General features: G+C 40.0%; 2 protein-coding genes across 13 annotated transcripts in view; both read right to left on the bottom strand.

Moving 5' to 3' along the window:
* pxdn (peroxidasin) overlaps positions 1–11,201 on the bottom strand; it is a 39,583-nt gene extending 28,382 nt beyond the window's left edge. For both annotated transcript variants that reach the window (XR_004776802.2, XM_027015356.3), the window contains exon 1: positions 10,828–11,201. Coding sequence is in view for 1 of the 2 variants with exons in the window: in XM_027015356.3 (XP_026871157.3) it covers positions 10,828–11,012 (185 nt within the window). In the remaining variant the exon portion in view is untranslated. The remainder of the gene's footprint in view (positions 1–10,827) is intronic.
* Positions 11,202–12,027: 826 nt separating this feature from the next.
* The window catches only part of myt1lb (myelin transcription factor 1-like, b), a 73,782-nt gene continuing 63,090 nt past the window's right edge, over positions 12,028–22,719 (bottom strand). For 4 of the 11 annotated variants that reach the window (XM_035533107.2, XM_027015358.3, XM_035533108.2 and 1 more), the window contains 11 exons: positions 22,419–22,540; positions 21,706–21,768; positions 21,237–21,305; positions 20,615–20,677; positions 19,824–19,907; positions 18,862–19,083; positions 18,587–18,678; positions 17,724–17,830; positions 17,252–17,395; positions 15,785–15,847; positions 12,028–14,588 (listed from right to left, as the gene is read on the bottom strand). In XM_035533107.2, the coding sequence (XP_035389000.1) occupies positions 14,448–14,588; positions 15,785–15,847; positions 17,252–17,395; positions 17,724–17,830; positions 18,587–18,678; positions 18,862–19,083; positions 19,824–19,907; positions 20,615–20,677; positions 21,237–21,305; positions 21,706–21,768; positions 22,419–22,540 (1,170 nt within the window). In that variant the 3' untranslated portion in view covers positions 12,028–14,447. The remainder of the gene's footprint in view (positions 14,589–15,784; positions 15,848–17,251; positions 17,396–17,723; positions 17,831–18,586; positions 18,679–18,861; positions 19,084–19,823; positions 19,908–20,614; positions 20,678–21,236; positions 21,306–21,705; positions 21,769–22,418; positions 22,541–22,719) is intronic. The other 7 variants (XM_035533109.2, XM_027015359.3, XM_035533112.2 and 4 more) reach the window with 5 other exon arrangements.

The following is a 22,719-nucleotide window of genomic DNA, read 5'->3' as shown; positions in this document are numbered from 1 at the left end:
GTTCCTTAGATCATGTATTTAAGCCCTGTGTTAGTTAAGTCTTGTAGCTGTTCATTGAAAGTCTAGCCGCTATTTGTGAATTGAAGCCTCTGTGTGATTCCATGCCTCTGTCGTGTTTGTGTTAATCCATGCCTTTGTGTTTTCTAGCTGTGTTAATTCTAGCCATATGTAAATCTAGCTGCTGTTTGTGCGATTCCTAGCCCTTTGTTATAGCCTGCATCCCTTGTTTGTCTTTGTGTGCTTTTGTTTGTTTGTTTTTCATGAATTCTCGCATTCTACATGTTGGTAAACTGATCCTGGACTGTGACTACGATGCTGACTCTGGATTAGCTTCTAATAAATCTTGCTCTTCTCCGCACATGCATCTGCCTCCTTACCACTCACTGTTACAGAATGATCATACTAAGGACGCAGCGAGAAAGCAATACTCTGGTATTAGGTTGTTCCACTGGGATGAAACTCCGGCTGTTTCGACACATTCTGAGTCTATCAGGTCTTGGCACCATCAAGCCAGAGAAAACAAATCCCCTGGCGCTGCGGGTACACGGGCATCTGGCCGTTCCCGGAAAAAACAAGATCCCGTGTATTATGACGACGACGAGATCCCAGGTGCGCGCCATGAATCTGCCTGTCTTGAAAATGCTGTGGGGGGAGCGACCTGCAGCGCAAGACTGAGTAGGCGGCGTGAAGGCTCAGATTTTATGGCACTCAGTGTGTGCTCAAGCGCAACTATGAGCTCCCCATAGCCCATGTGCACTCTGGAAACCGCAAAGAGGGTTCTGTATCTGTATGTTCCTCTAGGATCCTCTCACCTGTACCAGTGGCTGTCCCGCAAGCTACCCTGCCACTTCCTGTCCCCAGTGCGAGGGACTCCGCCCAGCCAGTTCCTATTCCCGGCATGAAGGACTCCACATATCCTGTTCCTGTTACTGGCCTGGAAGACGCCATGCTGCCACTTCCTGTCCCTGGTGTGAGAGGCACCAACCAGCCGGTTCCCAGCGTGGAAGACTCCATGCAGCCTGTTCCTGCGTGAAGGAACCTGTTGCCCCTATTGTGCTGTCTGTCCCTGTGCCTGTTTCTGTGCCCATTCTGATTCCTGTGTCTTTGTTTCTGTCCATGTGCCCATCCGTGTGTCCGTTCCAGTGCTCGTGTCTATTTTCCTTCATCCCTTTGTCCCTAGCCTGGTCTGTGTTGCGTTTTTGTTTTCCTTGTCCTTTTGTGCCTCTGAGCGTCCCTCGTTGTTTGTTGTCTTTTGTTGTCTCCTCGTCCTCCCTCCCGGTCATTTTGTCGTCCTTGGTCTGTTTCTGTTGTGTATTCTGTTCCTGCTCCCGCTTCTGCTTCCGTTCCTGGTTCTTGTGTTTGTCTGCTCCTGTTGAGTATACGATTTCTGTGTCTTCTGCCTCTTCGGTTCATTTGTCTACCTATGTCCTGTTTATACCCACGAGTCTACTCCTATTTCTGCTCCTTGTGCCCATTCTGTTCCTATCTTGTCCGAGTCCTGTTTTTTGGCTTGTTTTTGGTTTTGTGCTTTGTTTTTGTGTGCCTCAGTGTGTCATGCTTTTGGGGGGGGGGGGTGGGGGGGGTGGGGGGGGTAAGGAGGGGCACTGTTACACTTCTGGATTTCGGTGCAATTTCTTAACAATTCATCCAATTATCCAGTGCATTTGGGGCCTTACATACGAGTTTAAATACCACTTTTATATCCTATCAGTTCTTTGATAACCAAATATTACAATGTTTGCATTGTTTCTGAAAATGGGTACAGATGGGGAACGTAAAGCAGTGCAGGGAAGAAAACTACTAGAAACTCACTATATGCAGTTTACTGAATAGTTTCAAATGAATTGCTCTGAATTAGATACTGTTGCTGATTGAAGTAATGCATTTTGTAGACATGTACTACTGCTGCTGAATGGGCTTCAACGGAGACGCCTCAACTCCAGAGGCTAGATGCCTGCAGCATGGCTGCCAATCCCTGCCCCTGCTAGAAGGGCTAATACTGTTTTGGAAGTCTTTCAAAATCCCACAAGGAAAAACATTTGTAAAATTCAAAGGATTCTGGGACCAAATGGCAATAGTGTGGTGGTGCAGGTTTAAAGTCTTAATGTTTGGATAAAGTGCTACACACTGGCAGATTCTATAATTATATATTACACAGCAGAACAATTGTACTCATCTCTCCTAAGAGAACCTTTATGGAAAGGTTCTGTCTCACATGAAATTGTTCCCAAGCCTCTGGGGCAAGCTGAAGCATTCAAACGACTCGATTACCAAAACATGTTCAAATCCTACCCATACAGTTTATCAAATGACAAAGACCAGCAACCTGGTGCTTCCCATGTATATGGAAAGACACAACAAGTGGAGGAAGAACTACACCTCCGCAATCACCAGTGTGAACTCAGCAAGTCAACAAATGTAGGTGAATTTTAGACAAAGAGGCCAGAGAGGCAGGAGAGAGAAGGCCAGGGAGGGCCACTGGGAGATTAGATTTGGAGAGGCAGTGAGACATTGCTTCACAGGCCAGCTCTGTTTACAGAGCTTTGCTTCTTGCATCATGTGCTTAAGATCTCAAAGGGCTCGAGCTCATCAACTAGGTGCCAGACTGACATTGGGGAAAATCAAAAGCACATAATAATCATAACATTCTTGTTCAATCATAAGCCAAACTGGTTGATTTAAAGCTAAGCCACAAGAAACCAGAATTTTTTCTTTGTATCTACAGTTACACTATATGTTTTATTTGCTGCACATGAAGGAGTCACTTTCACTTAACGGGAGAGTTGTGTAACAGAAGTCCTCAAAACTACACCCCTAAAGAACCGAAGTTTAGGAACGAAGTTTTTTATGCTAGTTTTAAAACTATTGCAGAAAATGTGTAACCAGTTAATCGTATCATCAAAATAACAAAACAAAACATAAACAAACAAACAACAGCAACAAAAACATGTGAAAGAGACTGCAATTCTACCAAGTCAGCAAGTCATCATATTTATCAAACACAAGGCTAACATCTCTCTTGCAACTGACTTGGACTTGGAGTCTGTGTAAAATCTTAATTTATTTAACAGCGCTCTTTTGTGCATGAGCATGTTTCCTGAGGTCAAGGCATATCCATGTCTCCACAGCCAAAGTGATATGCTGCTTGGGAATGACAAAGTGACGTGACCTAAAGAGAATCCATGACAACAGCTGGAAACAGGATGCAGCAGCCCTGGTTCTTGTAGTTCTGCTGCCTGCCAAGGGATTCCATGGGGGAAATTCCACCATCCAAGTGACCACAAAGTGCTTAGAGGAGGATAAGCCTTCAAGTCTATACAGCGATGACAGATGAGGCTAGCTTGAGACACGCGTGGCAAAGAAACAAACTGGCTGGACCTAAACTGGCCTGCTAAGTGTTATAACTGTTTATTTTAATTGGTAAGAATTACTTTAATATTACGACTCCATCTGCATTGAGAATGAAGGCCTCAAAAGAAGGTGATTAATTTTTTACACACTGTATATCATTTTTGCATTGTCAGTGAATTGAGGACCAATTTTTGTAACTGAAGACTGAGGACCCTAATGATTGTTGCAAATATAAGCAGCACCAGTGAGCATTTGTTTGCCATATGTGGAACACATAGAGTGGTAAAAAGGAACATTTGGGCTTTAGGCCAAATCTGTGCTGGCCAAAGAATTATCATGGGAACCATAGATTGATGATGTCAAGTTAAACAAGAACAAAGCTGCCTCCCACATACAACAGGAACACCCTCTCAAATTGCCCTGGAATCTTTCTTCAAGTGACTTGATGTTGAACTAGTGGGCAAAGGTCACATCTAGGTCTGAAATGACTCCTTGAGAAACTCGAGAAACTTGATTACTAAAAATCGTTGATGCAAAATTTTGCATCAAAGTTTCTTTTAATTCATACAACTCTAGCCACAATATTCTTACACCCCATCATGCTTTGCACGAAATATGTGCAAAGCATCCATCAAGATGAATAGAGAATACAGATACTAGGCTCGCTAACAACAAAAATGTGGGGTCATACCAAAACATCATTAAAGCGAGGTGATATTGTATTACTTCTACCATAGAAGGGTGGGAGTGTAATATGAGGAAGCCAAAATTGACTTTTTTGAAGTATTTTTGCGAATCTTTTTATTCATTAACAAGCATTGGAGAGGTTATGAATAAGTTCCCAGAATCCAGTATCTTCATAACAGTAAGATTGAAAAGGTTCTATTCTAGGTCTGCTATTTTCCAGACAGTTAGCTGGTAAAGTATTTTGTTATCTTTGTGAGATTGTCGAATTGTATTAGAGCGATTTGTCGTCATGTTTACTGGGGATTGGGGTAAGTTAAGTTACATATAATTGTATATTGAACAAATGAATGAATAAACAAATATCCTGTTAGGGAATCATTTTTGTACACCAGGGAAGTAATAAATTGCTCAGTGTTCTGAGAAATCTAGCTACTGTTTTCAAAAATGTTCTGCTTTCAAACAAATGTTGAGGCCCACTGAGTGTACTGTAAAGTTTAGGGTAAGTCGCAAATAGCAAATTACTTAGTTTTACCTGGTATGGATTTTTTAAGCATGTAAAGCAATCTATTTTGTGTTTGCCATTCATATCAACAAGCACGTAGAATCGCTACACCAGCTTCATCAAAATAATGTTTAATGACTCTTCCTTTCACAAATGGATGTTCTGCACATATCTTGAAAATCATGTGAAAAATAAAAAGGTCACGTGAAATGTATCATGGATATCTTTTAAAAAATCATTTAAATTATTTTTAAATGTACTTATTTGTTTTAGCATTTCAAAAAAGGTTTTATTTAAAACCCAGTGTAATATGGTACTTAAATATGCAATTTGCCTGTATGTAATTTAAGCAATAAAAATCTTAATTTTTCTATAATAGAGACCAATTAGTTCATTTTAAGAGATCTTAAAGTCTCTTTTATATATTTACTATTGCTCTTTAATAAAACAAGAGCATTTCTTATCCGAATAACTGATGGAGTAATTGATAGAATACTTGATTACTAAAATAAAATATTTCTGCAGCCCTAGTTACACATGCACAAACATAAAGTACGCAAACTTAAGCAAACACAGAAAAAGACCCTTATCCACGCTTTGGAAAATAACTCTCCAACTCAATGAACATGCAAGTTCCTGTAACAGAGTGAGGTAATAATGAATGAAAACATGTCATGTAGTAAACCATTCCATTTATGGTGAAGTGATTTAGTATGCTCAAGCTATGAGATGAAAAAGAAATAATTGGTGAACTGTTTCTGGCTACACAGACATTGATTACAAGGTCCCAGGCTACATGTGGATTTATATTCCAGTCTGCAGCAATGCTGTGAGCAGGGTAACAAAGTCTCTCCATAGCACTGCCACAGCGGGACAGCAGCTGGGAGGCTTCCTGTCAGTGCCTCTCCGCCTCCCAGCGTGCCTGGACGAATGAACAAGGCTTTAGGGATTTTTTGGGCTTTGTATTCCACAATAGCATGGAGAAGAAGTGCCTGACAAACAATGACAACAGTGAATTCCATAGACTCACTCTTCCTCACTGCCTCACTTGTACAAGATCAACGTTTTCAGCAAGAAGAATCCAAGCTAGGGCCCAGACTGACTTAAGTAAAAGGAGGTGTTAACAGGAGTCAGGTGGCACCTGACCAAAATCAAGGCTATTTCAAATGGGGGGTTGTGTTAAGGCAGAGGTCAAAAATGTGGTCACAAATGAATAGGCCTTAACATGGTAGCTCCTTGGCAGCCATCCTACAGCTGTGTTGCATAAGCACTTCCAGTCCTTTACTGATCTAACTCTGCCTAGTCTTGTGCTGCCACACTTTCTAGTGAGAGTCTTGTGCAAATTTGCTATTTAACATGACATATAGAAGGAGGAAATCTTAAAAATTGAGTCATGTCATAAAGAGGACCTTGGGAAAACGGAAGCATTTGATGGCTCAGTCAGATGCGGAAATGCTGTACTTGTAATGCCAACTAAACAGCTGGAAAGGCATTCACAGTAAATATCGGTCTGTAGGACCTCTCTCTACTTTTTAGTGCCCACAAGCAATTCAGGAGTTCTGAATACTATATTAAATTTTCCAGATGCAATGTCAGTGTCAGTTTCTTAATTTTCTCTGTGTAATGGCATTTCCTTAGCTATGTCTTTGTCTGTGAGGTATTTCCATAATTGATAGAAGGGTCAAACAATTGGATGAATTGGAAATTGGAAATGGAATGAGCTGGATGAATTGGAAACTAGACTGGATTAACTGGATGCATGGGAAACTGAATGAATTGGAAACCCTGCTAATTGCTGACAAGAGTTGGCAGTGCATATAAGGCTTTTCCTGTAGCCTGTCGGCAAACAAGCAATGATGTCTCTCTTACTTACAAGACTGTTCTCTAAGTCTGAACTGAGCTAGAACAAGAAAAATGTTTCATGCTGGACCAGTACAAAATGATGCACAGACAGGGTATGAATGTGGAGAGCCTATCAGAATGAAACTGGCAGAATAATGACAGTATGGTCACTCTATAGATATCAGTTTGGCCAGGCAGACTACACAGTGCCTAACACACCAGTGGTCCCTTACTGATCTCACTGTACCTAACACACCAGCCGTCCCTTATGCTGGGATCAGACTACACAAATTCCACTTGATTTGATGTGATTTAATCACAGTTTTGTCACAGCTGACAAATTGGCTTTTGAACACTGGGCTCAAAAGACATCCTATGACACTCAGATGAAAAGTCTAGCATGACAGAATTTTCTGCATTTTCCTGCCTAATCTAATAACTCCTATGACATTCTCCATGACTTTGACTAATAGGATGACTGAGTGCTCTCTCACGCACATATGCAAGCATGGCAAAGAGAAAGAGGGATATTGTTGCTGATTTTAGTTATAGTGATTGTGCAACCACCTAATATTAAAATATATAGTTGTATCTTCATTTATGAGAGTATACAATTCCCAAAACCCAATAATTTTTCATGCTGTCACATCAGTCAAAAAAGGGTGAAAACATTGTTCTTGCCATATTAATTAGTTGGAGCAGCTCACATCTTTCTCTATGGTGAATAGTCTCTAGTCATGTGATCTTCAGAACTTTTTTTTGACTAGCACAGTTAACACGCTACAATACATCATCCCCTGTGTTGCCATGGTAACATCCATGTGTTTGTAATCACTGCTATAGTTCACAGCATGGGGCTGTGAAACATTTTATAAGCTGCTGGTCACTGCCAACACACACAAATATCAGTGATATAATAAAATGTTGAACTGCCCTCCAATGTCTGAACAATGCCAAGTGATTTGTCCAATTACAATGAGCACAGGATTTCTAGGTTAACTAATGCAGAAGAATTTCTGCAGCGCCCATAAAAGCTTGCATGATGTGATCAGAACTGAACTTGTGGTGCGAGAGAAATCACTCCTCCATCTGCCGAAGTCCCGGGAGCCACGGACATCATTCGAAAGAGTAGGTGAAAATTACATCTGCTCACAGCCATGGAAAGACGGATCAGACCAAACTGGAGAAAGACCTCTATCATCTCCTTGGATGACATTAAGTTGTGTTAAGCAGGATGGCTCAAACGAACAAACAAACAAACAAAAAACACCCCAGTAAACAGGACTGAAATGAAAAGGGAAAAAGAAACAAAAAGCAACAACAATAGAACTTTTCTTTATAGACTTGTTTGTTCAATAAATCAGCTCCATTACAAGCCATTACTACTGTTAAAGAAATGCTTTCAAAACTGTTGAGGGCATAACAGTTCCAACACTATTGAGTATGAGAGATATTATTGTTTTTCTCAGAGCACAGGGTCCAAGTGCAGAGAGAACGAAACTGCTTCAAATGTAAAACACTTTCACAATATTCTAAAATGTCCTTTTTATTACAGTAGAGTTCTCTAGCTCTACCAATTAGCCTAACAGTCTACTGTCTACTGCACTGGTTCACACGCTGCTTTCAGAACTAGAAAAGATATTGTGTATATTTTGCTCTATATAATCTAGATAATATAATCTCAACTCTGAATTATAAAATATCTTCTCATTGCTCCCCTTTTGCCACTGTTTATGAATCTTCATCAACACAAGTCAGAAGATAACATTATTTAATAGCCAATGAAGAACCTGCCAACTGGGATGACAGAGTGTGGATGATATTACATGGAGTTACATGGAAAGTTAAATAGGGTGGAGGAGGGGTCTGGGCAAGGAAGCTAACTAGGCCCATGCGTGTTCAAACAAGATCGCACAGAGCACAGCAACGGAGAACAGGTGTCCGCATTACACCACGCGAGCCAAGATGTATTAGTGCAGTACAAACCGACGTGACTCCATGCATCTCTGGCAGAACTCTGAATTAATTAATTCTTAATTCTTAATTAAAATGAGAGAGAGAAGTAGGGCTCGCTCTGAATCAGTTACACTGGTCAACAATAACTTTCCTTCCTGCAAGCATACTTTTTATGTATTTTTGCATATTGAATCAAAATGTGTTTTCAGAATTTCTTTTTCACCCACAGTATTTTTGCTCCAGTATGCTCATGTCATTATGTATAGTATGGCAAAGCAGTACAAAGTGGATGCCCTCTGTGCTGGCAGACTATTGGACACTGAACAAGGATGTTCCTGAGGCCAAATATAGGGAAAAAAAAACATACATTATACATTTTAGAAGTAATATTTTAAATGTAATAATAGAGTTATTTATGTATAAGTAATATGTAATTAATCTAAAATGAAATTGCTCTATGTTTGATAGAAAATTTCTAAAACAGATTTGAATTCAGAATAAAAAGTACTATGAGGTCCACATATTTTAGCTTGTGGAGCAAGCTATAAAAAAAGGTAGGTCTTATGCCCTCACTAGTGTCTGGGGAGGTCTTATGCCATCGCTAGTGTCTGGGGCGGTCTTATGCCCTCACTAGTGTCTGGGGCGGTCTTATGCACTCACTAGTGTCTGGGGAGGTCTTATGCCATCGCTAGTGTCTGGGGTGGTCTTATGCCCTCACTAGTGTCTGGGGCGGTCTTATGCACTCACTAGTGTCTGGGGAGGTCTTATGCCATCGCTAGTGTCTGGGGCGGTCTTATGCCCTCACTAGTGTCTGGGGAGGTCTTATGCCCTCACTAGTGTCTGAGGAGTTCTTATGCCCTCGCTAGTGTCTGAGGAGTTCTTATAGGCTCACTAGTGTTTTGGAAGTCTGAGAGCCGGAGGCCTCTTTGCAGATGTCAAGTCGCATGTATAGTGAGCAGCCTATGTCCTGTATTAGGGCTCACTTCCTTCTTTGTGCCTGGTCCCTCCAGTGTGAATAGAGGTCTCTGTTTCCACAATATACTGGTTTGGGAAACGAATGTACACTGCAATCACACGAGACTATTCCAAATCGACGTGGGAACATATTCCAGTGACCTCTCACACGATTGCTCTGACTCACAAAAGAGGTTCATGTTTGCACGCTTCAGTCATCCATATCCACTCTCCTCAAGCCACTTCTGTAAACCGTGCCTGGTTTTTAATGTTGTTTCACTGATGCAACAAAGGTGAGCAAACTGCCTACAACATGCAGTCATTCACAGGGCCGAACCAATGGTACCGCTGAAACCGAACTGCTGCCCGAAAGTCTCCTTATTAGCTAGTAAACATTGTGCAAGAGTGACTGTTTCATGCATAGTTAAAGGCTTGCTGTTTGACTCAACATTTCCACATGCCTGCTGGACTAATAAACAACAGCGAAACCCAAAAAGACACTCAATCAAATCTGCTCCAAATCTGCTCAATCAGATCTACTCAAAAACACCATTGACTTCTTGGGAAAATATAACATTGACCTCATTGGCAAAGCCACAGTGGACACAGTTCTTTGGATGGATAAAACAGCTAATCGAGAACCAAAAACTGGACAGAGAAGTTCAGTTGAGCTTGTTCCAAACCAGGGATCGCCTCACAAAATCAAAAGGATACAGATCACCCAAGAGGAAGTTAAGTGGTCCTAAGTATGTGATTAATGGATTATTTAATCACACAAGCTGAAGGCAAAGCAGCACACACACACACACACACACACACACACACACACACACACACACACACACCACCACACATACACAAAAGGAGAGAAACGCGTTCTTTGGCCACTAAACTTATCAACTTATCACAGTATCAACTTATCGCATTCTCATAGGCCTGTTTAGGCAATAGGACCTTATGCGGTTTAGACAAATATTTATGAATGTATTTGGTTTCGGTCTTTACTGAAGAACTGTGAGTGACCAACACTGACAGCGTACACAAAGAACCAAAATGATCTAGCTAGCTAGCCTATTATTTATTTATTTATTTATTATTATTGTTATTATTTTTTACAAACAACGAATTTATTAGCTAGCTTGCTAATTAACATACACATTTAAAAGTTGATGACTAAAGTTTACCAAACGCGAAGACAGCAAGATTAATCGGTTACTAATGGAAAACGAATAAATTAACGACGTAGCCTAAGCTTTACAGCGTAGAGTAGTAATGAATGTATGGAATGTAGCTAATTTATTGGAATTTATGGGAAGGACAGCTGAATAAATAAAATGAAGTCAGCTTTTGTGAAGTACGTTTTGTGAAGTACGTTGTGAAGTACTGTGCAAAGATCGCCCTTTTACAGTACAGTTAACAAGCTACCTAAAGTAGATGTTTCTAGCTACCATCCTAGGCAGCTAGTCCCAAACTTCCAGGCTTCCAGAAGAGAAAGGCTTTATTCTCTTTAAAAAGTCTTTTGGAACAATACTTACAAGATTGTCGTCTGAGGCGAGACAGCTGGCACAGTTTCCAAATTCAGATGCATACATCTTACAGTGGTCCGGAAACATAAACAGCGGCTTGGACATGCAAAGACGATAAACGGACCACTGGCGAGCACAATGAGTCCAGCTAAAAGGAAAAACGAGGGTAAGGCTCGGCCAGTCCGCAACGCCATGGCAAAGCCGTCAGCCTGTGAACCGTTAGTACACCGCCAGGTAGGTTAGGTTAGCGACCCTTCTAGCCGACTCACTTTCACCGGGTGTACCAGCGCTTGGGATTCAGCGGTCCCCGAGCGCTCGTGCTATAGCGAGACGTGGGCCAGGGTCACGGATCACACGGCGCGAGAGGCCAATCAGAGTGGGCTCCAACATGCAGGACAGAACGTCCTTCCTACAGCCGCTTTACTTCTCCACATGCGATTATGCACTGCATTGTACTGAAGATGCATTTCTGGACAAACTACTTAAATGGTAATGTTGACAAGTAATTTTATTAAGTTACAACAGCGCTCTGGAATCCGTTTCGGTTATGCTACAAGTTAACTTTACGCTAGACGAGTTGTCAGTAATCAGTTATATGATTAGCTCCAGTAAATCAAAGCATATTAACAAAAGAATTGCCTACAGCTATGCCTTAACTACATTTAGGTATTTAGAAAAGCAAGGCAATATTTATTTAGGCCGCACAGCCTAAAGCACATTATCATTTGAGTTATTATAACCTAATATTTTGACGTACTCTTATTTGTTTGATTTTTTTGCTTGATTACCTCAAAATTTATTTTTAAACGTCATTACCGTTGTATTTTTCACTCATTTAACCAGTATTTGCCTGCCATATGAGGAGGCGTAGATATTTAGAGGTTTGCTGCCCTCTGGTGGAAGAATGCTATAAATTCCTAAATAAATGCGTATCCTTATGTGGCTGATGACATGGTGACGTTTCATTAAAAACACAAACAGTAAATTGTTCCTGTTTGAACTACTATCTTAAGTTTACACTCACTATCTTAAGTTATCGCTGGTTCCAATAGTTTTTATTTTATTTTTTATTTTTTTTTTTTTTTTACCGTACTTGTGGACTGAAAATAAGAGGTTTGTCAAATGAAAATCATTGTTCTTTTTGCATGTGTATAACAGTTCCATTTATAAATGCATATTTCAAACTTTATAATTTTGAATTTCTAATTATAAGGATAACGCAAGACTGTGGCAACACAATTTTTCTTTATTCAGAGTAAGATGTGTCAACATCCAGCATGACAAAAATTGTACAAATTCCACAATTTAAAAATGAAAAATCACAGCAACTTGTGATCTCACACATTTATAGCAAAATTAAAAGGTCAACAAATTCATGCTGTGTTGTACAAAAATAAATCAAACTTCAGTTCCACAGAGAGCACAATAGTTCGTACAAAATCCCGTCTTCATCGATGATTACTCAAATCAACCTCGAAATGAAGAATTTATAAATAAACTCTGATGAATTCACAATAATTCATATGAAATTTCAGCATTCTAGTATGTGACACCTTTTTGTTTTCCCAAGGTAAATAGTCACAGATATCTTTTTTATTATTATTTGATATTATGTAGCAACAGTAGATGAGCAGCATGTTTGTGCTTAAAATCCCTTTTCCATTGTACTGATAACAATCATTTATTCAAAAACTGATACTAGCTATTACTCTATTAAAAGCATTACTATATTGGCAAAAAGTTGCAGACACGATGCTGTGATGGAAGGCATATGCAGTTATGGAGGCTGGCGTCCTAGAAGAGGGCTGAGTTGTACAATGGATGAGATCAGGTGAAAGACAAGCACCTTTGCGTTCGCTCTTCAAAAGGCAAGTGTCTTAATGTGGTTGCTACAGCTAATAACCGAACCAAAACCATAGGGCCACAGACATACGGAAGTACTGCAACACCCAGCAAATCTGCTGCTCACTCCATTTCCATTCCCCATCATTTTGAATATTTTTTCTCCCTCGTGATTTTAATATTTTTTTTCCCTTTTGACTGACTTTTTTGTAATGATTTTGTACAGTGACAGACATAAAGTGCAGCTGGGGATTGTTAAAGATCCAAGAGGATACCAAAATGAAACAGCATCATTTAATAATTCATTACATTATTGGTAAAGATATTGTCCTCATTTTTATTCTGATTCCCAGTAGTCTTCCTCTGATACAGCCGAACATCCTTGCTATTATTTGTTCCAATCGTGTGCCAAAGAGACACCTGGACATTGCACACCACCACATGTAATGATATATCTTTAGGACAAGTGCAAACAGTGTACTGGCACAAAAGTGGGGACAATGACCCTGTACGTCCCGCTTTCATAGCTTATATATATCTCTATATATTCTACAAAATCCTTCATCCTTCAGTTAGGCTCTCAAGTACTGCTTTAGTTTATGTAAATCCATCACAACATGGAAACTAAGGTGTCCCTGTGCAAAATTGTAAATAAAGGAAATGGATTTAAACAAATCATTGCCTGTCTCTAAATTTAATGTCCATGTATACCCCCTTTGAAAAATTTGTATTAAAAGATTTATATAAAAATCAATCATTTACATATAGTAAAAAGCTTCGTTTGCCTCCCCACTACTTCTACAAACAGGAAATTGCATATACCCCATCTGTTTTCCTGCAGATTGCCTCTCATGGCCATAAATGTTGTTAAGTAGTATATTGCTGACATGGTGTGAGATTCTAGTGCCTATTACAAGCTAAATGAACACTGATGCTGGGGTGAGCTTTACAACCTCTGTTGGTATTACACCAATGTGGATGTAATGACAATAGCTCTTCACCATCACAAAATCTAGTTGTTGTTTTTTAAAATCTTTTTTTTCAGTGTCTGATAATATTCATTGCAAAGTTCTGGGACATCCACCACTAGGTTTCCGTGTCATGAGGTTTACAATAAAACTGTGACATTCATACATCAGCTTGATATCTTTTTCAAAGCTCATTTCCAACCACTCTTTACCTGCCCCCGTATACAGGTGCCAACTTAGTTTTTCACAAGAGTCAACAACTTCTCAAGCAAGGTTAAAAATAAAACACAGCCCTGCCATTTCACAATCTGCACACAAAACATCTTCCAAAATTCCATAGTCATTCAATGAGGAGAAAATCATTAAAAAGTAACTATATCTTTGCTTGTTCATTGTTTAGATGTAATTGTTTAGATTTTTAATCTAAAATGCTTTGTCAACAAGCATTAAAAAGAATGTATATCCAATATTGTTTGCCTTACTGTTCAGAAATATACACTAAAATGTGCATACATGGGCAGCTACAAACATTACATCACACTATGTTAGCTCATATGAAAACGTACAAAATGTGAATGTTTTCAAAAAACTATTCTGCCAATAACTATTTTTTAAAGCAAGACCCAAAATAAAGAGAAATTAAAAATCATGAAGTTTTGTAAGCATAACACTTTTTTTTAAAGGATGTATGTGAATATTTAACACTGTCTGCTAAATTACAGCAGCAAACCTTGAGGCGTGGCATCTGTCTGTTTCCGTTTCCTGCGTGTCTCCCCCCCACGCTGCCCCTCTCCGGAAGCATCCTCTCAGTTTGCTGAGCTAGACTTGGATGCCTTGCACTGCGTGTTTTATATTCTCCAGAAGGACTTTGCTGTCTGCACTCTGGTATTGGTCTTGATTTGTATACATATCTGTCAGGGTAGTCACATAAGCATCAAAGTTCTGTTCATTTATCGGGTCCTGGGAAACACAGAGGAATGATTCTGTTAGGCAAAGATCAGCAGGAATACGTCTCTCACAGGGCTGCTACAAACGCAGCTCCAAGGCACCAGTGCGCCGTCATGAGCGTCCGTCAACAGGGATGGGAGGGGGTGGACTTTAAATGAAAGGGAAACAAGCGGAATGCGAAACGGATAGGAGAGCTCGGATGGTGCACAGCACCCTAGTCGTGATTTTCATCCATGGGGCTTTGATTTGTTTGCTCTTTGTTTTCTGCAAGATGGAAAGAAACGCTGGAGGTATGGGGGAGTGTTGTGGTGAACCGTTGAATGGAATGCACTGGAATTAGAACTGTAAGAAACATGGCTTCTCTACAGGATCATGGCAACACCACATCTGTTCTGTACAAAAACAATCCTTGAACTGTCAACATAATGAAGAGCTTAAATCTCAAAATGCAAATAACTTTTTCTTGTTTTACAGGCTGCTGTTAATTGCACTCGGGCAGTCTCTCACTAGCACTGTGAATATAAATGTGTTGCTCAGTTTCACTTTTAATAACACAAGTTTCCAATCTGATGTATGTTTTTTCTCTTTAAATGCAAAGTTTCCAATCTGTTTTTTCTCTCTTTGCACTTTCATTAAATTGGATTGCATTGCCCACCTCTCACCAAAAAAGGTTTAGCAGGACTGAACATGTCAGTGATTTGTTGACAGAATATTCAGGTTTTATGAATGAACTTAAAATTAATCAATTTAATATGAAAGCACTGACAGCAAAAATACAATCGATGCAAAATGATGACAATGAAAAAGTGTCAAAGATAGTTCCTTCATAAACAAATCTCTTCTATTATTATCACAAAAAATTATTTTCACTGATTGATATTGTTCCCATTAAAAATTGGGCACAACATTGGGCACAGTCATTCTGGAAGTGGTTTGCAACATTTCCATTGCATTCTCAGAGACTGTAGCACCACAAGCACACAGACCCTTATTACTGCTTTTGCACTAGCAGTGCAGTTTTGCACTAAACACCAAATTGTGCCATGTTATGCTCTCTCTGATATAACAAGCATTTAAATGAGCTCTAACATTATAAACTACATTAAAAAGCCATGCAAACAGTATTGGTGGACAGCTCAAAGTATATGGAAAGGACGAAAAAAACAACAGGAGAGGAAAGAAGTAGACAGGGAAAATGTTTTCCTTACTCGCTGATGCAACTGTAAACAGCTGTTATTTCTAATCGGAGGCTCTTTGTGTAGCGGCGGTTTCTAGAGGGGAAGGCAGAGATCTATTAGCCTACAGTATTAGCCTACAGTACCCAGCATGCACATCTCACAGCCTACTGGTAGCATGCACATTTCGCAGCTCAGTGGAGGTTTACCACTGCAGCATTTCTTAGCGGATCCAGGAGTATGTCTCACTGACTCAGCTCTCGCCACACTTCCTCTCAGTAGATCAAAATGAGCAGCATTTCAGCACCACAGGGGTTGCTTACTTCTTTTTTCCTTTTATTTGACTTTTTTTTTTTTTTATAAAGAAAATTAAGTGAGTGTTATCAGATGTAATGTATGCAAGGTCAGAGCCTTGAAAGCAAATCTAACCAATAATGTAGAGTTCATACGAACAGCTACAAAACAGAGAGTGAACTATAAACATATTTGTTAATGCTCATAACACACAAATGTCTTACTTACATATATACATTCAAACATTGCATTTTCTAGAGATTTTAAAGTGCATTTTTTTCCCCAGTTATAAAATATCTAACCACACACATTCCATGTGTAAAATTACTTGTACTAACTGTACTGCCATGATATCTGTTCATGGAATGAGGTTAAATGTAGTATCTTTTTGACATTTAATTTTCTATCATGTTATGGAGGTCAGGAAAAATGCAAAATGGATGCTATTGAAGAAAGTTTTTCTTTGTTTGTTTGGGATGTCTGTAAATAAGTATGCATACATGTGTACATTGCAAATAATAGTTTAACATTGCATGTGATGTGTGAAGTAGGCAGTACAACTAATCTAGTATCTCTTTTGCAATATATACATCTTCTATGACAGAGAAATCAAATAGTAAGATTTGAACCCCTGCCTGTTCTGACGGGCTGTATATACTTCATACAAAACATATTGTTGGGTGACACTGGGAGAGAACAGGACATTGATCTATGCATTCATGTGGTTCAATCAGAATGCAGCTGATGACTTGATGAAACAATGCAAAACACACAATCCATATTGCTTCCCCCTGAACGGGCCTTATCAGTATGTCATTGGTTGTGGTTTCAGAACGTCCCAATGCACTTGCAATGCCAGTATCTGGCAGCTTGTTTTCAGACACCGGTTATTTACTGTCGGCCTTTAGCCTTGTTACATGATCTCTGCCAGTGACCTTGCTTAAAAAAAAGTTAAAAGAAAAGAAGCGCTGGTAGTGATCATGCCGATCAGATCCTGTCCTTTCATAAGGCTGACTCACTCAGTCACTCCTCAGCACTCACACTGGCAATATAAATGAAAGCAGTCGCATTGCAATATGGCATGCAGAAGAAGCCACTGCCGGAAGCCACAGAGAGCTGTGATACGAAAATCAAACAAGCTGTAACGCAGTTGCCCTTTGCTTTTCCAGAACTTGCCCGCTATCCGTTCTCAGTGGTGGCCCTTACCATATGAGGAAGCTGGACATTAGCTAAACTGTTAATCAGTGACTGGCTGAGGTTGGCCAGCTCATGCAGGAGAGATTCATTTTGCTGTTCAATCACCTTGTTTTCTTCCTCTACTGACTTCAGATTAGACTCCATTGTGGTAATCTGGGAAACAAGAATTGGTGGAGATGTCAGTTATGGATGTATTGCATGTGAAAAGAGGTTAGCTTTAGTGCAGTAATTATCTCCTGATTTTTATCACTGTATTCTCACTGATGCGATGCAAAAGGTGTGTTCATTTTGGAACACAAACACTCCAGTTTCTGGTCAGGAATTACAGACATATTCCACACATGCCCCAGGATGTGTTTTTGACTTCATATATGTAGAGCACAGTGATGCATTTACTAGTGCACAAACATATAGTCTAGAAATGTAAGAAATGTAACATATGCAGAAAAGCTACTTTGTTAATGTTTTGTGAATTTCTTACCTGTGTTCTAAGTTTGATCATATCTGCCTCTACTTGTGAATTTGATTCATTTAAATCTTTGATTTCTTCATCCAGCTGTTTAATGTCCTCATCATTGTCTAAACCTACTGAAAATAAAAGGAAATGGAAAAAAGTGAAAGAGGGTAAATATTTCTCATGAATAGAAATTATTCTTTGTCATGTGCCATCACAATCAAACCTGAACACTGTAGATGTCATTGTATAATCATCAGATTTGTGTTGTTCTATCTGGTTGATTTACTGAAATAAGAGTATCAGAATTGGTTGATCGGTGTGAAAACTAGGTTGGTTGATAGGTTTTACCCTGTTGTCAATCAGTTCACACTTTTAAAGCATGAATGAAATGCACTAATGTAAAGGAATACTCCAAAAAAAGTATTCAGTATTCAAAGTAGTTTTAAGTAGTTTTGTGTTACATATTTATTTTAGAGTTACAGAACAGTGGTGCCCTGGAATTATGTCCTGTGGAGGTTTGTGTGAGGTAATTGTTTTGGCCTTGTCTGTAGCTCTACAGAAAAGTATATGACAATGAATTACTAAAACCTGAATGTTAAATAATGTGTTCTTAAGTTTAACACCAGAGAAGTCCTTTAATACTGGAGCATATGCTTATTAGTCATTCAAACAACACAGTAAAATATTTCCTTTCTACAATATTTTATTCTTGTGCATTAATTTATGCAATTTTGCAGCTTTCTTTTGTTTGTATGCAATTGATGGCATTAATAATATATGGCTGTGGTGCACAACAGATTCCCCTGTGTTCACATCTGATGAATGTCTCCACCACATGCTCTGTACAGCCATGCGTGGGAATGTTTACTGTGGAAGACAGATTTTACCATTGCCTGGCCGCTGCTTCACTGTAAGGATCTCCATTCCCGACAGTCTGGCCTTCTTCATGGCCGACGTGGCACGCGGGCAGCCTGACAGACTAAAGGGGCAAAAGACACTGTCAGACAGAAGCTGGGAAGCTGGACCCATGCACACTAACCCTCAGGCATCTGGGTTGGCTACGTCTATGCTGAGGCTGCAGATCCTCTGGATTAGCCCTCATGCATGATAATGCTGCCTCTGCTGGTGATGACTTCTTGTTGTGAACATAAGGAAGTCCCACCTCCGATGGGTCAAGAAGCTGCCGCTGACATGACCCGAGCCGTCGCAGCCTGGGGTGGGGCAGGACATGCCGTCCGCCTTCCCGGCCTTCCACGTGAACTGCGCGCCATTCATGTAGCCGTCCTTCTGTCGTTTGGCCGCCAAAGGGCAGCCTGATGCGCTGCGGTGCGACGCATATTTCCCTGTCACGTGACCTTGTCCATCACAGCCAGGCACAGGACACCTAGGGTTACAAAAGCAGAAGCTGAATATGTAATAAATAGCTACCATGTACTTATATGACCTAAAAGACTTCTCCTGTGTGCTAAAAGCCTGAATTATATAACTTGTTTCTCAAATACTTGCACTGGTAAAAAAGGGTCAGCATTATGCATGTGTGCATGCTCTTCATGGTGTTCACTACACACAGAATTCATGTTCCTTTCCAAACGTTCAACCGTCTTTGTTGGTTATGTTGGGTAGAGGCACAATTAGCTGTTTGTTTGTTAGATGGACATATGGGAGCCTATTAGGCCAAACCATCTGACTCACATCTCTCAAAAAGAATATTTCCATTTCTATTTCCACATCCCTGACTTTCAGCAAAGGCGCCACAGTGTTCCACACTACAGTCCTCTAAGAGCCTGAGCTTCCTGAGCTTTCTGAGCTGTGCCTCATTCCAGCTAAAGCTCCGAATGTGACTTTGACCCACAAGCTGCTTCAGCGAAGCACTTGGCCGAATATTACCCTCCTGCTGACCTTCATGTTCATGGGTGTTTTGAAGCTGATGACTTCCTTGTTTACCTTTTCACCACAAAAGCAAGGGGATCCTGAGGGCTGTGGCTGGCTGTAACTGGAAGCTTGAGGAATGTGCTCTTTGCCAACCCCTCATGTGTGCTATTTCAATTTACACTCACTCCTCTGGCCTAAGTGACAGTGGTAAGTCTCTGAAGGGTGGGACCTGAACAGTTTAAAGGCCATTACCTGATTGGCTCCTGGTCCTCCTTGTCCTCTTTGCTATGTGTAATCTTTATGCCGCTCTTGCGAGCCCTTGGACATCCTGATAAACTGAGGGAACATGCTAGATTTGGAGTCACTGGTCATAAGTGAAATGCGAAAAAATACAGGGCATTCCTAGAATTGTGTTCCCTGTACCTGTACAGGTGTGTGTATGTAGTATATTCACTTCTACAGGTATGTGTGTGTGTAGTATATTCAGTTGTACAGGTATGTGTGTATACAGTATATTCAGTTGTACAGGTATGTGTGTATACAGTATATTCAGTTGTACAGATATGTGTGTATACAGTATATTCAGTTGTACAGGTATGTGTGTGTATGCAGTATATTCAACTGTACTGGTATGTGTGTGTGCGTGTGTGTGTAGTATATTCAGTTGTACAGGTATGTGTGTGTATGTAGTATATTCAGTTGTACAGGTATGTGTGTATACAGTATATTCAGTTGTACAGATATGTGTGTATACAGTATATTCAGTTGTATAGGTATGTGTGTGTATGCAGTATATTCAGTTGTACAGGTATGTGTGTGTATGTAGTATATTCAGTTGTACAGGTATGTGTGTGTATGTAGTATATTCATCTGTACTTGTATTTGTATATGTAGTATATTCAGTTGTACAGGTATGTGTGTGTATGTAGTATATTCAGTTGTACAGGTATGTGTGTATGTAGTCTATTGATCTGTACAAGTATGTGTGTATGTATTATATTTGGCTCTACAGGTATGTGCCTATCATATATTCAGTATTTTACCTTCTGTGTGAGGCGTAGTTGCCAGTGATGTGTCCCGAGCCATCACAGCCCGGAGTCGGGCACCTGGCACAGAAATACGCCCAGTTACTGCCAAGCATCATAAGAAGACAGGCTTGAACCAGTGGAGTAGCTACACACACCTGATAACACTAGTGCTTCATTACAAATAGATTAAATGTGGAAGCAAAATACCTTATCTGTGCATCTGGGAATCTGCTCAGGTTAAATGGAGCAAAACTAATTTATATCAAAAATTAAGCTTTTGCCAAGATCACAAGCATTTCTTATTTGGGTATGTGCAGAGGTATTATAAAATCCTAATATCTCGATACACAATGATCATGAGCTTTCATAGTACACTTGCCCTTATGAGCATCTAGCTGGAAGTTACTTTGGTGACTGCTCTTAGCAGAAATTTCACATATCCCATACTCTTTCAAATTCTGGAAAGGTTTAGAATGTTTCTGGAACTTTTTATTTTCGTTCTTATCTCAGTGTAAACCTTCAGTATTCCATATAAAGGTCACTGCTGCTTTGGTTCTACACCATGTCATGGACTACACTGTGTTAAAAACACTTCAAAGCTTTTTTTCATATTGTTTGAGTTCCATCAGAGCCTTACTTGAGTTCTTGTGAATTGGTAGCCATCATACTTCGAATGCTTTTATCTGCTAAAGGACAACCTGAAAGACTGGAAGATGGCAAAAGTAGACATTAGTGTGGCAAAATAAGGGTTAAGAAAACCCACTGAAAAGAAGCAAAAACATCCAAAACAAAACAAAAAAGAAAACAAAACCTTACATAGAAACAAAATGAAATAATAATTAAAAAAAACTAAATGCAGAAAAGCCATGATGCAATGCAGGGGACTAAAATCTAAAATATGTTATAACCCTCTGAGTAGCAAATGGCAGACCCTCCTTCTGTCATTAATTATTATTATTATTAATTTGGCATTCAAAATTAAAATAACCATGTGCATTGCTCAAAGGGTTAATGTGGATAGGTACTGTCCTAGCTACTGTTTGACAGTATTGTCGAGGTAAGCTGAAAACAATAAATTAATCCACCATGAGAAAATGAAGTCACACCTTCTATGTGAGGCGTAATTACCGGTTACGTGACCACTTCCATCACACCCTGGTGTTGGGCATCTGTCTCCAGAAAAAAGTAGATAGAATCAAATCCCAAAGTCCAGAGCAACAAAAAAGGAAACAAAATTTGTATGCAGCCATATGACTGGGGAAAAAAAACACTTCATTTTGGCAAAGTAGCCTGCATAACACCTTTATAAGCATTACAGTTAAGGCTTTAGATATTTGTGGCCAATGGTGTCAAGGCATCTGATTGCTGACATCATTTTGAAACAACACTGTAATGCTTACAAGAATGCTGCACAGAGCCTCGACTCTTTAGAAGGGTTAAAATGAAGTGTCGCATAGATTCTCAGTGTGCTTTGCTGTCGATTATAGTTCATTGTTTCCAGTTTAGCTTCACTGTCTGCTTGTGTGCAGGCATGCTAACTCTCAAAGCTTCCTAAGGAGCAGCTGTGACATAAACGGGTCGAATGGGAATGATGTTTTATTACGGTAAAGCATCAGGAAGGAAAGCGTGGGAAGCCAGGGGCACACCAGCCTGTGGAAATCCAGCTGGGAATGAAGGGGCCCTGCTGACACGCTGCTGTGGCATGTAGCATGCAGTTGTGCTGAGGATCGATCGCTCTAAGCAGAGCAACAGAACAGAAAAGCCAAAAGGAGCGACAGAAAACCGGCGAGGGGGGATGTCACCTCCCTGTCGCGCTTACGTTATCAGGTCCTTCTTGCTCTCTTTGCAAGGGGCAAATTTCGGTTTGGGACTCGGGATAGTGACATCGGTGGCATAGGCAGTGTCCTCTAAAATGTCCTGGAAGGGATCCAGATCGTCTGACTGTAAAGACAGAGAGAAAGAGAAAGAGAGAGAGAGAGAGAGAGAGAGAGAGAGAGAGAGAGAGAGAGAGAGAGAGAGAGACAACAAAATTGTCATAGCATTGCTTTAAAAAGTTTTTCACATTGTCAGCATATTTGGCCATGTGACAGTGTAATACCATGAAATGGGAATCTATCTGA

Source organism: Electrophorus electricus, chromosome 10 (genome assembly GCF_041902795.1).
Source record: "Electrophorus electricus isolate QZ-2024a chromosome 10, ASM4190279v1, whole genome shotgun sequence".
In the NCBI taxonomy this organism is placed as follows: domain Eukaryota; kingdom Metazoa; phylum Chordata; class Actinopteri; order Gymnotiformes; family Gymnotidae; genus Electrophorus; species Electrophorus electricus.
Note: the sequence above shows the minus strand (reverse complement) of the source record. Positions and strands in the feature narration are given on the sequence as shown.